We start from the raw sequence: 15,474 nt of genomic DNA on the forward strand, positions 1-15,474 counted from the left end.
TGTCGGGTGGGGGTTCCCTGCCCGTGTCCTCTTGCGGCACCCTGTCGGGGTTTGGGCGTGGCCTTTGTCTCGCCCAGAGTGTCTCGCCTCAGCCAGGATGAGTGTAGCTAGAGCGCAGGGGGTGTGCTGGCTCAGTGGTGGCGCCGCAGGGTGGGCGGGGATGCCCCCCCTCCCCCGGCATCGTTGGATTAGTGGGTCACACACACACACACACACACACACACACACACACACACACACACACACACACACACACACACACACACACACACACACACACACACACACACACACACACACACACACTACCAGCATAAGTGAGAGTGGAGTGGGTCGGCTGACAGAGGGTGTGGTGGTTGAAGTCCAGCTGTTTCTAAAGACATCACATGACTGATGACAATGAAAACCTGCAGAAAGTAATGATTAGTGGAGGACACAAAGTCTGCTGTCAAAACTGAGAAAGATTGCCTTTTTTTAGAAAAAGAAAATGCAGTTAACTTTGAGAGAAGCAACCTATTTCAAAGGGCTTGATTGGGGGAGAAAAGAAGGGGAAATTGGTGCTGAAAACAATAAACTGTTGGAACATCTCACAATGTGACCTGCATACCAGACGGCATCAGTCTGACTTCAGCTCTCTTAAAGAGACTGTATGAGCTCCTCAGTCGCGTTTCTAAAGAGAAAGCTGCAGTTTGCCATTTCACACGTTCTACTATGAAGTTTTTGACTTGCAGTAATTCTTCTTGGTTCAGACTGTCTGCTGAGCACCTCTCATCACAGGTTTCTGGGGCTGCACCGGGATCATACCTGGAGAAATACTACACATTTACATGGAGAGCATCCAAACTATAAACACTAAAAACAGAACCTGCGTAGACACAGTCTGGAAATGCTGGCATGTTGTGTTCAAGGACACCTTAGGAAGGGTTGATTTAAAGTTTCCTATCAGGCGTTACAACGCTTGGTAACCAAGAAAAAGGATAAAATGTCTCAGGCTGATCAACTGGAAACGTGTGTGATGTTAAAATGTTGGTGTTGGTTTGACTCTCACTCTCCCTCCAGTCGGCGGTTGTTCCTGGTTCCTCAGACAGTCTTTCCCAAGACGTTGCTTTGTTATCTGAGCCTCCTCCTTTGTCTTTCTCCTCCCCTCTCATTCCGCCCCTCCTCTCTCTGGCTCTTTATAAGCCTCACCTTCAGGTTGATAGGAGTCCGATTTCACCACACAGGCTGTGGGCTCACTGTCAGGGTAACTCAGGGGTGTTGAGAATGGAGTTTTCTGGAAAACTTGAACAGATTGCTGCTTTGCAAGCTGATGGTAAATCTGTTGTCGACTTTCGAAATCAAATGTACTTTTGTGCAATTGTCAGTCACAGAATGTGGAATGACAACATCAATTTCAGCTGCTGGACTTTTCCCACTTCCTTCTTATATTTTGTGAGGAAATTTAGTGACTACTCATTGGGGCTGCGCAATACATTGGAAATGTTTTGTCCGAGTAATATCAACATGTACAGTATCCAGGTTGTAAAGATTGAACTGTGATAAATGATGCTCTGTTCAGTCAGGTGCTGCGCGTCAACATATTTCACCAATCAGATGAGTCTTACTGCGCTAGAACCCCGCCCACCGTCCAGCCACATTGTGTGAGTGTGTGAGGATACAAAGCATGTGCAGGGAGATTAGTCAGTGTGGAAGAAACAAGAGGGGAAAGTCAGCACAGGGGAAGAACTGGTGGAAAGTCTCTAAGATCTCTTTACATGATGTTTTCGAGTGAAAACAAAGTTTGGTTGTGGTTTGTTCACACAACAGCAGGTTTTTCAGGCCCTGGGAACACTTTTTGATAACGGTAATGTTTCCAATAACGGTGAACAGACAAAACTGACGTGTTCTGAACCAGCAGTCCTGCACATGATAGTTGCCGTTATTGATTTTTGTCAACATGTGTGAGTAGATCAACAACCATGTATTAACAATGAATTTATGAAGCTGCAACTGCATGCGACATTTAATCGGGGCCTAAGTCACAATAAACAGCTTTATAGAGTCACAGCAGCACTGAGACTGATTCATTTTGGACAATGATCAGGTTTCTTCCTGCAGCGACTCAATGTTCAACTCCACAGACAGTCTGTGATGAAACATAACATGAAAATGTCCAACTACGTACTTCTTCTGAAACGCTGCAGGTAGGAACAATCATAGGTGAGATGAACACCCGGCTCTGCTGGTTGGTGGAGTGCTTCATACAGAGAAATAAGCCTTTGAACTACTGAAGAGAAGACTTGTCTGATCAAATCCATCCAACCATAAAACTAAAGATCTCACTCCTGGATGCTTCTGGAGATCAAATCTGAAGATGGTAGAAAATGAGGTGCAGCAGAGGTTGTTTGTGTTTCTCACTGAGGAGACAGAAAACACAGTGCGACCCGGGTTACGTAATAGGAGCTGCAATAAGAGAGGGCCCATGTTTTTTCTGGCTTTTATCACAAACATGATGACCTGTTTGAAGTCATGCTTCCTCCCACCATGTGTGCAGATATGCTGGAGTTTAGCAGAACCAAGGAGTGAAAGCAAATGTGTAAGCAGTGATGTAAGTGTGTGAAAGGCCTCGAGGCTGTAATTAGACACAGAAAATCTCTCTCTCTCTCTCTCTCTGTCTCTCTGTCTCTGTCTCTGTTTTTCTGTCTCTCTGTCTCTGTCTCTGTCTCTCTCCCTTGCACACACACACACACACACACACACACAGTGTGATGAGCTGTCACTCTTCCAGTCTACTCGTCATTCTTAATTTAGATGATTATTTCCAGCTGAAGCCACAAGCTCATGTAATAATGTATCATTTTATGAGGTTTATTTTCGGGAGCTTTCCTTCTTAATCTCACGGTTGTCGTTGACGGATGCTTTTATTGTTTGGAGGTAAATCTTTTCATATACGAGTGTATTGGCTGTGTTACATCATTTACAGCACTGAACAAACTTTGAACAAGGCTGTTTGCCCAAAGCTCAGTCTGTGATTGTCTGTTCTTTGTCAAAGTGGAGGAGTATCTGATTTCAGAGTGAATACATAGAAACAAGCTGGAGGAGTCGATGCTGATGAGCAGCACAGCTCTCCAGTGTCTTTAAGCTGGGTGCCCGAAGGAGAGAACTATGAGACAGGAGGTGGCTTCAACGTCGTATCGACATTTCCGATATACATTTTCCTGAACAATGAACAGAACTGAACTGTTTCCAGGCTCTGCATGTGATGTGCATGCCCAAACACGTTACAGGCATCCAACCTACTGACAACAGGACTGACGTCAGAAGAATCAAGGAAACTGACTAAAACCATCCAGTAAACAAAAACAGCGCAATTACGTCTGATTAAATTCTGGTTTGAAATTAGAAAGAGCACTGTTGTTTGGAAATACATCTCCTAACCCGCAATGACATTATCACCATGTATGTTTCTGTATTTATCACCGGTCATATTGAAATCTCAACAGTGAACTAGATCTCATGTCACATGTTGAACATCCCCACAGTCATGTTGTTTAGCCCATCTGACCCGGGATCTGAACCAGGCCTAGGTGAGGTCACCCTGCTTTAAAAGCCTGTCTAAAAAATTTGCATGGTCACCATGGTAACTAAGCAGGGTCAAGACAGGTCAACAGAGATCCTAAAGTGGATCCCCATTAATCCTTTTACCAGGACTACACCGCACTCTCGCCTGCTTTCCTCTGTCACCTTGGTCATTCAACTCACAAACTGAAGAACTGATGCTTCTGTCACTGCATTTAGAAAAATACCATCATTCACTGGTTAATCCCTCTTTAATCATCAGAACACAGTTTTCAGTGTCCCAGCATACTTAATGTTACTGTTTTACTTAAAGAAGTAGCTTTCTCTTCTGATTCAATTGTTCTTTCAGATTCTGAATATACAAAATTGCATTTTATTTATTTGTAAATGTGTCTTAAAGTATACAGTGAAATTAAAGCTGGGCAATAAAGCAATATCGATAGACATTTGAAACCTTTTGATAGATTGCGTTTGTCCGTGTTTTGACAGACGATTTGAACAGCCAATCACGTGGCTAGAATAGAGCCATGCCAAATTCGCACACACGTTTGTGCTGCTGCAGCCGTGTCCCCCAGCTGTCGGGTGACCACCCGTCCTGGGACACTCCTCCGTCCCTGAAGCTGAGACCAAGCCCCGCTCAGCGATGCATGAGCGAATCGCCCAAAACCCAGACAGCCAGCCCACCGGCGGCTAAGCCATCAGCCGACTGAAGCGGAGTGTCGACGAGAGCATTCCTCCCAGCATGCAAACGCACCGCATCGAAATATCGTGCATGGTGGGTGTGTACTTGCGGCCCACTGGGCGGTGTCCCTCAAATGCAAGTCCACAACCCTTTAGTACAGGACAAGGCAGTGCAGGGTGTCCCATCAACACACACACACTCCGGCACACTAATTAGTGTGTCATCCTTTAATCAGGCTTGGCATGTAGCAACGCCAGTGTGTGAGCCCCGAAACGCTTTAGCATGTAGCATGTAGCATGGCTCAGAGTTGGATGCTGCACATTCGCCACTGGACTGTCGGCTCCTGGAGTTAAACTGGACCAACATGGTGGCTTGGTCTCGAACTTTCTCTGTTATTACCAGGACAGTTTCATGAAAAGTATTTCTGTAAACATTTGAGGCGAGAAATAATCTGTGGAGTTGCTGTCCTTTTGGCTTCACTACAGCTAATTTAGATGTTTTGCAAAAGTTACGGGATGCGTTGGAGCTGCCTGACAGAAAATAAATATTTAAATAAAAATGAACCTTCTGAAATGTTGAAATCTCACTTAAGAGGAACGGGGAACATTTAAAATGGACAAAAACAGCGATTTGTTTTATATCGCGATACATATTGATGTCGACTGAGCGTGATAGGGCTTGTTCTCATATCACTCAGGCCGAGATGAGATCCAGAATTTTTACACTTTATATTTTTCTAGCAAGCTCGATATGAACCGGCTCCTCCTGCTCCTCATTCTGCGGTTCCTCGTCCTCTTCCTGCACAGCTCAGGATTTTCCCATGATTCAGTTGGAGTCACTCATTATGAGGGCAGTTACCAGGACATCGGGGCAGAAAGGCCTCCTCAGTAAAAGGGGCAGTGTAAATTTGCTTCCTGTAGGAATAAATACTAGCTCACGATAAAGTGAAGTTCATTTCTCACATGCAGCTCGGGCTCACCTCAGATGGGTCTGACCAGTAAAATAAGTAAAAGCTGCACCATATTAACGGTTCTTGAATCTGAGTTTAACCACAGAAGTTGCTTTTGTAAACTTTTGTCTTGGATTTTGCTCTTCTCACTTCTGGCCTCAGTTTAATAAATTGTTACAAATTTGTGAACAATATTTGAGAGGAATAGGCCTTTTGTACATAAAAGTTCAGCTTGTGAAAAGTCAAAAACAAAAGTGTTGCGTTTATATATTTGTTCAGTATAAATACTTTTCCCGGCAGTATGATAGCTCGGTATCTCCGACGTGTTGGTTTCAAGCGTCGCTGCCCAGTGATGGTCACTTCAGTTCAGTTTCAGTAAAGTGATTTGCAGGTAATAGAATCTGGTTGTAATCGCATATAAAGCTGCTTTGTGAAAATAATCATTGATGAGCAAAAATCAGTCAGTGAGAGAGGAGAAGACAAAGTGGCTGTAAGAATGGATTTATCTTCAACGGTAATTTTAACTTCAGCACACAAAAGGTCCAAAAATACAAACTAAAAGTCTGAACAAATACCAAAAGTTCACAAAAATGTGAAAACTGAGCTTAGAGAAGGGACAACAATGTGCCAAGAGAAAGAAAGTTACGTAACCGAAGAAGGCTTCGCTCACGTGGTTATTTAAAGAAAAAAGCACAATCTAAAAAACAAAACAAAAAAAAAAACACTGCCATGGATACAAAATGTGGCAAAAACTGAAATTCTTCTGGATGTAACTGAGACAGAAGTTCACAAAGTTTAATTGAATTCAACTTTATTTATATAGCACCAGAGGCAGCGCAGTAATTTCAAGGTAGTTGTGAGTTACAGAGAAAACCCAATAATTTGACCTGAGCAAGTATGAGTGACTGTGGAAAGGGAAAACTCCTGTTTTTATAGGGAGAATCCTTTGCTCTGAGGTGGACACTTTCTACAATTCTGGTTGGGGTTTGAGGATGGAAGGAGAGAAAAGAAGAAGACAGACGGATAAGACAGAGGTCCACTTGGTGCAGATGGATCAGGGGAGGAGGCTTGAGACGACTTCAGTTCCAGTGTGAGAGATCCTGCAGGGAGGTAGAGAGAGGGAGAGCAAGGGGGAGAGACTGAGAGCGGCAAAAGTTCTATCTTAGATTTAACCTAGAGTTATCGGCTGTTGGAGAACACGAGGAGGAGGTCAGATTTGCTGCGGCAATCTTGAAAGACGGTGTTCAAAATAAAATGTTTCCGACCTCGGTACGCATCCAGAGTTGCTGCCGCCGACTCGAACCCCTCCGTTGACCTGTCTTCCACCCGACGGCGGACACCGCCCCACGAGAGAACCCCGTGTCTGCGCCAAGTCGCGGACACAGAGGGACGAGGCCCCTGCGAGGTGGGCCGGGCTTCCAGCTGCCGAGAGAGGGGGTCGATGGGGTGACTGCTCTCCAGCGCGGCGCGAGCGGTGTTAAAAAACTAAACCAAAAAAAAACCCTTACTTTTTTTTTTTTTTTAAATGACTGTTGTTTTTGCACTTTTGCACCCACCGCAAAATATCCTATTTATCAAGTAGCTTGTACCTTGTGACAGTAAACGGTACACTTTGAGAATCTTTTTAAATTTTGTGAGTATCCTGATGGAACAATGAATTAAAGTGGCAAAGACCTGGATGGTTCAACACTGAGTCAGTGCAGCTGTACTCCTTTACATCATTGATTATTCTGTCTATGATCCATAATCTACTGTTAGAAGTTAGTCAGACGGTATCAGAATGGGGAGGGGGGGGGTTATGTAGATCAGAATCTCTTTTTTTATATTCACACATATATTAGATTATAGCAATGATGTGGCTCTTACTCCACTCCTTGTCAATGGAAAAGCAACTGGTTCTTAGGAGGTGGGAGATTGGAACCATTAATGCACCAGCATCAAACGTAATAACTCCAGGGTTTATTAATGGTGGTTTTAAAGTCGAAGTAGACTGTGTGGACACTGGATCATTCTGATGTTTGACTCTTTGTTTCAGATCTGTCCAAGAATCGACTGTGTGAGTTTCCGGAGGAGCTGTGTCAGTTCATCTCTCTGGAGACACTCAGCTTGTACCACAATGGGATGCGTTCACTGTCCCCCAGTTTGTTGAACCTCCAGGCCCTCACCTACCTCAACCTCAGGTAACCTGGAACTTGTACACAGTGCACACTTTGAGGTTGTCTCTCAGTCTTTGGAGGGATTAACATCGTTACTGCAGTGACGCTTTGTGACTACAGTATGTGTGTATAGCACAGGTCAGCCATGTCTGTCTGTCTGTCTGTCTGTCTGTCTGTCTGTCTCTCTCTCTCTGTCTCTCTCTGTCTCTGTCTCTGTCTCTCTCTGTTTCTCTGTCTCTGTCTCTCTCTGTTTCTCTGTCGCTGTCTCTGTCTCTCTCTGTCTCTGTCTCTCTCTCTCTGTCTCTCTCTGTCTCTGTCTCTCTCTGTCTCTGTCTCTCTGTCTCTCTCTGTCTCTGTCTCTCTCTGTCTCTGTCTCTCTGTCTCTCTCTGTCTCTGTCTCTCTCTGTTTCTCTGCCGCTGTCTCTGTCTCTCTCTGTCTCTGTCTCTCTCTCTCTGTCTCTCTGTCTCTGTTTCTCTCTGTTTCTCTCTGTTTCTCTGTCGCTGTCTCTGTCTCTGTCTCTCTGTCTCTCTCTGTCTCTGTCTCTGTCTCTCTCTCTCTCTCTCTGTTTCTCTGTCTCTGTCTCTCTGTCTCTCTCTCTCTGTCTCTCTGATGCACCAGGTTTTGGTAACCGGCCTCTGAAATGTTACTTCTTGTCTCTGCAGCCGTAATCTCCTGTCCAATTTGCCCCCGTCGGTGTTTCAGCTGCCCCTCCTGAAAGTGCTCATCGTCAGTAACAACAAACTGTCTTCGCTGCCTGCCTCCATATTCTCCCTCACACACCTGCGACAGCTGGTAGCACACACACTCTCACACACACACACACACTTCCACACTGCAGGTGTTTGTGATGAGTGTTTGATGGTGTGTCTTCTCTGTCAGGATGTGAGCTGTAACGAGCTGCAGTATCTGCCCGCTGAGCTCGGGCATTTAGAGAGTCTCAGAGATTTGAACCTGAGGAGGAATCAGCTCTCCAGCTTACCCGAGGGTAAATATCCATGTATCACTTGGTGTGTTTACTCCTATTAGAACATCTCCGTCAACTGAAAGCTGCGTGTTTGTCCAGATGGTGTGAGGATGTTGAATATGATAGTTTTCCTATACCGCCTGAATGACTTCCTTCTGAGTTGTAAAGGCCTGTGAAGACAACCTGTGGCCTTCCTCTTTATGTTCTGCAGATTACAGGCTTGTTTCCTGCTCATTAGTTAGAGAATTGTTTCTGACTTACAGGTGTTACGGCTCGTACACTGTCATCAGGAGGAAGCGTAAATAAATATACCTGAAAATATTAGTTCCTTCTTACTGGGACTCATTTACTCACCTACAGTAACAGTTTATATAAAAGTCAATAAAAATACTGATTCATCCATGTTTCTTTTTTTTGGTTGAGGAATTTTCTTTCCATTTGAAGTATTTTTCTTAATGTGTGAATTGTTCATGACTGTTTGAAAATTGTCGCCGTTGAATCTCTAGAGGAGCGAACATGAGCAGAGGTTGTGGTCCTGTGTGTGTTTCACTTGGTGAAAAAACTGAAATATTCTTTCTCTGTTTCTTCTTCTAGAAATCTCAGAGCTTCCACTTGTCCGGCTCGATGTGTCCTGTAATCGCATTTCCAATGTTCCCTTGTGCTACCGTCACCTCCGGCATCTGCAGAGCATCTCGCTGGACAACAACCCCCTGCAGATGCCTCCTGCACAGATCTGCTCCAAGGGCAAACATCACATCTTCAAGTACCTGAACATGGAGGCCTGTAAGAGGAGCCAGGATGAGCTGGAGAAGCACCTGAGGCCCACCGGCTTCAACAGCTGGTGAGTTAACGTCTCGCCATCAACACACAGGCACATATCTGCTCGGCTTCATGAAGAGGAAACACACCAGCAGTGAAGCGTTTGGGTCCAGAGCCCTACGAGACTTCAGCTCAGATGTAGACAAAAGTTCATCTTCAGAGGTGCGCTCAGGAACTGGGTGATGTGGCGTTAGAGACTGTGAGCCAGAGGATCAGTTCGCTTTGCTCCTTCATACAGTTCAGTCACATTCAGCACAGATTAGGTCAACTTTATTTTCTGTTCCTACAGTTACACACAGGCCCAACTATTCACTCACCACTGTAAGCGCAGTTAAAACTCTTCAGTTAACAACGCACTTGTTAACCTATTAAAAACTAAACCTTATATTAAAAGACATTGAGGTTTAGTGAAGTCTTGTGCAGTGCCTCCTTCATGCTGTTCAGGATGTCTACATTACACAATCTACAATCAAATCCATCCATGTGCTTCCAGCTGCTGCTGTGAGTTTCACAGGTGGATACCTTCTCATCCAAACAAAAACACAAACCAGGACTTGTTTTGCGCTGAAAGGATGTGCAAAGTAAATGTGCATATTCATGACATAAGTTTTGCATGTAACCTTCCACACCTTCCCGGAGAAGCAGACTACGTCCTTTTGAACTTCTGCAGTGTTTGTGCTGAGCTCGGCTAACTTCATCCTCACTGTAACTAAAGCCGTTTTCAGGGTGTCAGACTATTGAAGATCTAACCAGCCAGTGGGGAGAAGATATTCAGGAGTTACTCTCATGTAGTCAGATTACATCAGTGATGGAGCAAAGCTGACAAATGTGTAAAAACTTCTACTGGAGTGGGAATGGTGTCTACTTAAGTTCTGAATATTGTAACAATTGAATACAGTGTAGTAGGGAACTTTATTGAACATTTAAGAAGTTGAATGAACCTTTTGTCTCTTGCGTGTAGCAGATAGTTGGTAGCCAAGGTCAGAGGGAGAACATTTACCAGAGCGACTCTGATTCAGACCTGTGGAATGTAGCTCTGATTAAAACCTGCAACACTGTTTGTGTGGGTGCGTGTGTGTGTGTGCAGCCTGTTTGAGCAGGAGCTCTTCACAGGTCAGTTTGGTGGTCTGGACTCTGGTTTCAACAGTGTGGACAGTGGCAGTAAAAGATGGTCTGGAAATGAGGTATGAGTTCAGGAAACATTCATTTCTACATTTCCCCAACATATAACCTGTCTGACTGCATCATTTGTGAAAGATATACTGATATGTTACCACTGGCATGAGAAAAAATGCTTCATATAAAAACGATTGCATCACATGAATGTTTTACCAAACATCAGTAACTGAAACAAAAACCTAGAGAAAGCTTGGTGGTGCACAGTGTTGACCTCAGATAAATGTGTTCAGTCGACAGATGACTTCTCCGAGCGCTCCCTCCGCATGGCTGAGGTCAGCAGAGACCAGAACCTGGAGGAGGAAGAGGAGGAGGAGGAGGAAGAGGAGAAGGAGAAAGAGAAAGGCTCTCCCCTGGAGGCGAACAGAGGTGTTTTTATCTTTAACATGAAACATAGTGAGGAGTCTACAGTTCTCTCGGCATACAAGACAAGGCTCTGATGCAGTGCTCTGTTGCAGTGAATGGAGAAGCTGAGCAGGTGGACTTCATCAACAGCAGCGTGACGGAGGAGGAGGTCAGGATGGATGCACTCACCTCTCCCTCAATGCCCTCCATGTGCCGCCATGTTGCATGTGGACTTTCTGAAAACGAAGTGATTGATCCTGTCATTGATTCTCAGGAGCAGAAGGAAAGAGCCTCACAAACGCTTGACTCGACAACATGCAGGTCAGTGGAGAACAAACTCTCGTCATGACCTCACACTGCACATCTGCAGGAGGTCAAACTAACGTGGGCTCACGGCAGACGAATTGTAGTTTACATGTGTAAACACAATCCGTCAAGGTATCTAGACAATTGGAAAACCATTTCTGGGTCTAAGCCTGCACATGTGAGCGTACAGCCCATCCCTTTCACTAAATCATGTGTAAACAACTGCAAAAAATCTTCTAAAAAGAATCTAATATCACTGCTTGACCAATAAAACAAATGTGACTTTTAGATTAAGAAGAAAAACGAGTTTCACTCTATGTGGAAGAACTTTTTTACAACTTTTACAGCCACGAGATGCTGGTCTCCATGTCCATTTGATATGTGGAAAGAAATGGGCCAACAACCAAGTCTCACAGCGAAAATAGCTGAAATTGTATTAAGACAAAAAGTGTAGTCCAGGGTATACCAGGATATAGATGCAAAACTAATTTCAAGATTCACGACCTTTATCATCGTTGTATAGCTGTGGACAACAATACAACAAAGTTATGGTGGTGCTCCCAGAGTTAAAATAGAAACGATACAAAAAGCAAGAAAAAAATGGAATAATAGAATTCAAATGTAAGATAAGAATGGAATAAAATATATATATAAATAAATATATGCCAAAATATATAGTGCAAAAAGGTGTGATACTACAACGGCAGGCATAGCTCGGTTGGTTGAGCGGTCGTCTCCCAATCGGAAGGTTGCACGTTCCATTCCCATCTCTACGTGCCAAAGTGTCCTTGGGCTCCCAAACTGCTCCCATTGGCGTGAGTGTGAAGGTGTGGGAATGTGTGTGTGAACCATGTGGTTCTGCAGTGTTGGTACACTTGGTCGGTAGGTGATGTATATTTTTCAGTCAGCATTGTGTACACCCACTTCCAGATCCCTCCCGATGCACCACCCAGATCTCTTGGTTTTCCCCCCGATAAGACGAGGAAGCCATATTCTGCGTTCCACTGCCTCGAATTGCCTCGTGCTTGCTGCGTTCACTGATTTCATACTGTGGCCCGTGGTGGCTGACGATCAGGGACAGAGTAGAGTGGGTCATTATGAAGTATTGCTAACTGCTAAATTCTACTGAAATTAAGTGACATTGAGCACATGCTATAAATGGATTTTCACTAAATAGAATAGAATATGTGACAGCTTAAAAAGAAAAGGTGTTTCTGGGCTTCTTTAAATAAAGGTAAAAATTAAGCGTATACCCACTTCCCCAGGATCAATACACAACTGAACGTAACTATATAATTATCATAGACTTGGAGAGATACCCTGTACTTTTTATTTATAAGTCTTTAGAAGAACGATGACTGCCTTTGGATGAGAAGCAGGCTACAAAGGCTTCGTTCACACTGCAGGTTCTGATACTCGGTTCCGATTTTTGGCTGGGATGTGATTTTCTGCGTGATCATTCACTTCACAGTCTTATAGAGGCGACCAAGATCAGACTGTAAAGTGAACGTTATCGTAACCGAAGGTTTCGGGCCCCTGAGCACATGTGCACAAGATGTGATGTCACACTGTTGACAGAGTAAATATGGACACCAGGCTGGTCAGCACCAGGGTGACCAGATGTGACTCACTGTTTTCAGCCTAAATAACGTAAAACCCAAACACCTCAATGAAATCCAGTCTAAATCTCAGCCTGTGTGGGGATCATGTTGAAAGCGTAAAACTATTATATGAGTAGTAAAGAACCCGCCTTAAACACACAAATCAAATAAACAAAGTTAAAAGGTAAGAGAAATTGGCTCCCCAATTGGCGGATACCCGTCATATCTGGCAACGCAGGTCAGCAGGTGTAGATCCATTTTCCAGTGGTTGTTAAATACGAGCAACAAAATCTAGACAACATGTCGAGGGAGAGAAGAAGGAGAAGGAGGAAAAATCAGAGCACATCTTTTAACATCTTTTAACATTTAGGTGGAGCTGCTTCCTCCGGCGCTTATCCGTGACGTCAGTCACACGTCGATGACGAAGCAGTCGCATGTAGAAAAATATCCGAACTGGTTTCACATATGAAGGAGGCCTGGGCCCGGTGTGAAAGGATCTGAGCTGGAGCTTTGACACGCCCAGAAAACAGGTCGGATATGGATCACTTGTGAGGAAACCACCTGAACTGGGTCGCATTTCCCTGCTGTGTGAACGAGGCCTTGCAGTGTTTGGCAGTAATGTTTTAAGAAAAGGGGCCTATTTTATTGATATCAAATATTTTAATGATATACAGTATCTAGTTTTTGTTTTTTGCTTCACGTTATTTATTTTTATTTTATTGTTTCCATTTAACAGTGTACAGGTGCGATTTTATGTTTTGTTCCTTGAGTATTCAAAATCAAATGAACACAAATGAAGTAGCAACCACCTGATATATACAGATTTTAGATCGGTCACTTATTCTACAATTTAGTAAACAGATTAGTCGTTGGGAAATTAGTCACTAGACACACACACACACACACACACACACACACACACACACACACACACACACACACACACACACACACACACACACACACACACACACACACACACACACACACACACACACACACACACACACAGAGGGGGAGGGGAAACCTGGGAAAAGTCATCAGTCGTCTTTACATGTTCTGTACATCGGTGGCATTATCGTAGGACAAGGAGAGTATGAACATGTTCTCTTTCACACATTTTAACCTTCAGAACTAACTCCTGTGAGTCCAGGGTCCGCATGCCGTCCCTTTATTTAAAGAAATATTTCTGTACTGATGTATGGTATAAATAACAGCAGTTACTTTTCTTGAGGCCTTCTCCTCAGTATTCCTCTGCTGCTTTTGGCCCTGGCGCCATATGTTTGACACTCCTGGTTCAGAGCATCCAGGTCATTGACTTGTTCCTGCTGATAACATGAGAGGAAGACGATCTGGAGGAGTTGTAGGATCCGTGACAGCAGCTCTCATCCAACTGCTGCGGAAACTCCAGAATGGGGACTACATGGTGTTCTGGGAGTCGGGTTACTACCATGTGAATGTGGGACACCAGGTCGTCTTTCTTTTTCTGACTTTTATTTGAACATTTTCATGATGAAGAACACAAAAACAAACATACAAGACCTGACATTCCTTAAAAGAGGACTTCTAGAGGATACGCAGAGCTGCCATCAGTCCGAAAAATAAAACATCCGAATCTGCACTATTGTTAGAGGTCTGACAGAAAGAAGAAAAGAAAACAAGCAAACAGACAAAAATGCACCAACAGAAAAGAAGCCTGGGAGGAGGAAGATCAGAATATCTTTCAATTCAAGATAAGGCAGAGCTTCAATGGAAAACAGAAAAGATAAAGCAGGGCAGTCTGGCTCACGAGTCATACTTTCAGGTCTCATCAAGTAAACCGTTTCCACAACTTCTGATAATAGTTAGGTGAATTCTGACTACCGTGTTAAAGTGAACCTGTTCCATCCCAGCAATAGAAATCACTGAGCCACCTCTTAAAACAAGGGAGTGCTGGTGATTTCCAGTTTGATAATAGTTTCTTGTCTGTGACCATGCTTATTTTGAGGGCCTGTTTATAATGGGGAGGAAGGACCCAATATTGCCAGATTGCAGTCTGGTTGAATGTTTTTTTGATATTGTTTGCACAACCTATTGAATATGTCACACCAGAACTTACCTTTACATGAAAGTGAGTCAAAGCGTAGACGTTTTGCTGTGTTTCCGCTGTCCATTTACACGACAATGGTGCTTGGGAGTCCCTGCAACCGTCACTTTTTCAAACTAGCTCCTAAGGTGGAGCTTTCTTTGTTACTGCGCATGCACACCACTGCCATGATAAATTGTTCTTCTGCTCGTATGTGAATAACAAACATGGCGGCTTCAAGGTGGCATGACTCCCAGTTCGTAGTCTCCCAGTTCTAATAGCATCCAACTCATTACCTGTTCATACGAATGTCTCGATTGTGTTCACGTTTATAGGCTAGTGTTCTCTGCACACATGCATGTGTGGTTTCATAACAAAAACAACCGAAAGAGTGGAACAGTGTCGTGTACACAGGGCCAAAGTACCAGGTACTGCTGAAATAGAGTGAAAGTGTGAGCCTTCAGCACTGCCACATCTATCACACATAGGAGACACTGACTCTAATATACAGTTTGGTCCATAAATATTTGGACAGAGACCTTTTTTTTTTTTTTTTTTGGTTCTGTACAGTGCTAAAGTAAATTTAAAATCAAACAATTCAGATGCAGCTGAAGTGCAGACTTTCAGCTTTAACTCAGTGGGTTGAACAAAAAAATTGCAATAAAAATCTGTGGAACAAAAACATTTTTTTAACACAAACCCGTTTTTTTTGATGAGCTTAAAAGTAACTGGACAAACTAAATAACTGAAGATAAAAGGTTCTTTTCTAATACTTTGTGGAAAACTCATGGATGCTCTGGCAGGCCTTTACTGCAGCATCTTTCAGTTGCTGTTTGTTTGTGGGCCTTTCTT

General features: G+C 43.8%; 1 protein-coding gene across 3 annotated transcripts in view; it reads left to right on the forward strand.

Annotated features, from left to right (window-relative positions):
- The window catches only part of lrch4 (leucine-rich repeats and calponin homology (CH) domain containing 4), a 52,815-nt gene that overhangs the window by 19,628 nt on the left and 17,713 nt on the right, over positions 1-15,474 (forward strand). For all 3 annotated transcript variants that reach the window (XM_080486195.1, XM_080486196.1, XM_080486194.1), the window contains exons 2-9: positions 7,225-7,369; positions 8,009-8,138; positions 8,226-8,331; positions 8,905-9,151; positions 10,217-10,313; positions 10,539-10,674; positions 10,764-10,819; positions 10,925-10,971. In XM_080486195.1, the coding sequence (XP_080342321.1) occupies positions 7,225-7,369; positions 8,009-8,138; positions 8,226-8,331; positions 8,905-9,151; positions 10,217-10,313; positions 10,539-10,674; positions 10,764-10,819; positions 10,925-10,971 (964 nt within the window). The remainder of the gene's footprint in view (positions 1-7,224; positions 7,370-8,008; positions 8,139-8,225; positions 8,332-8,904; positions 9,152-10,216; positions 10,314-10,538; positions 10,675-10,763; positions 10,820-10,924; positions 10,972-15,474) is intronic.

The sequence above is a fragment of the Lipophrys pholis genome (genome assembly GCF_963383615.2).
Source record: "Lipophrys pholis genome assembly, chromosome: 18".
In the NCBI taxonomy this organism is placed as follows: domain Eukaryota; kingdom Metazoa; phylum Chordata; class Actinopteri; order Blenniiformes; family Blenniidae; genus Lipophrys; species Lipophrys pholis.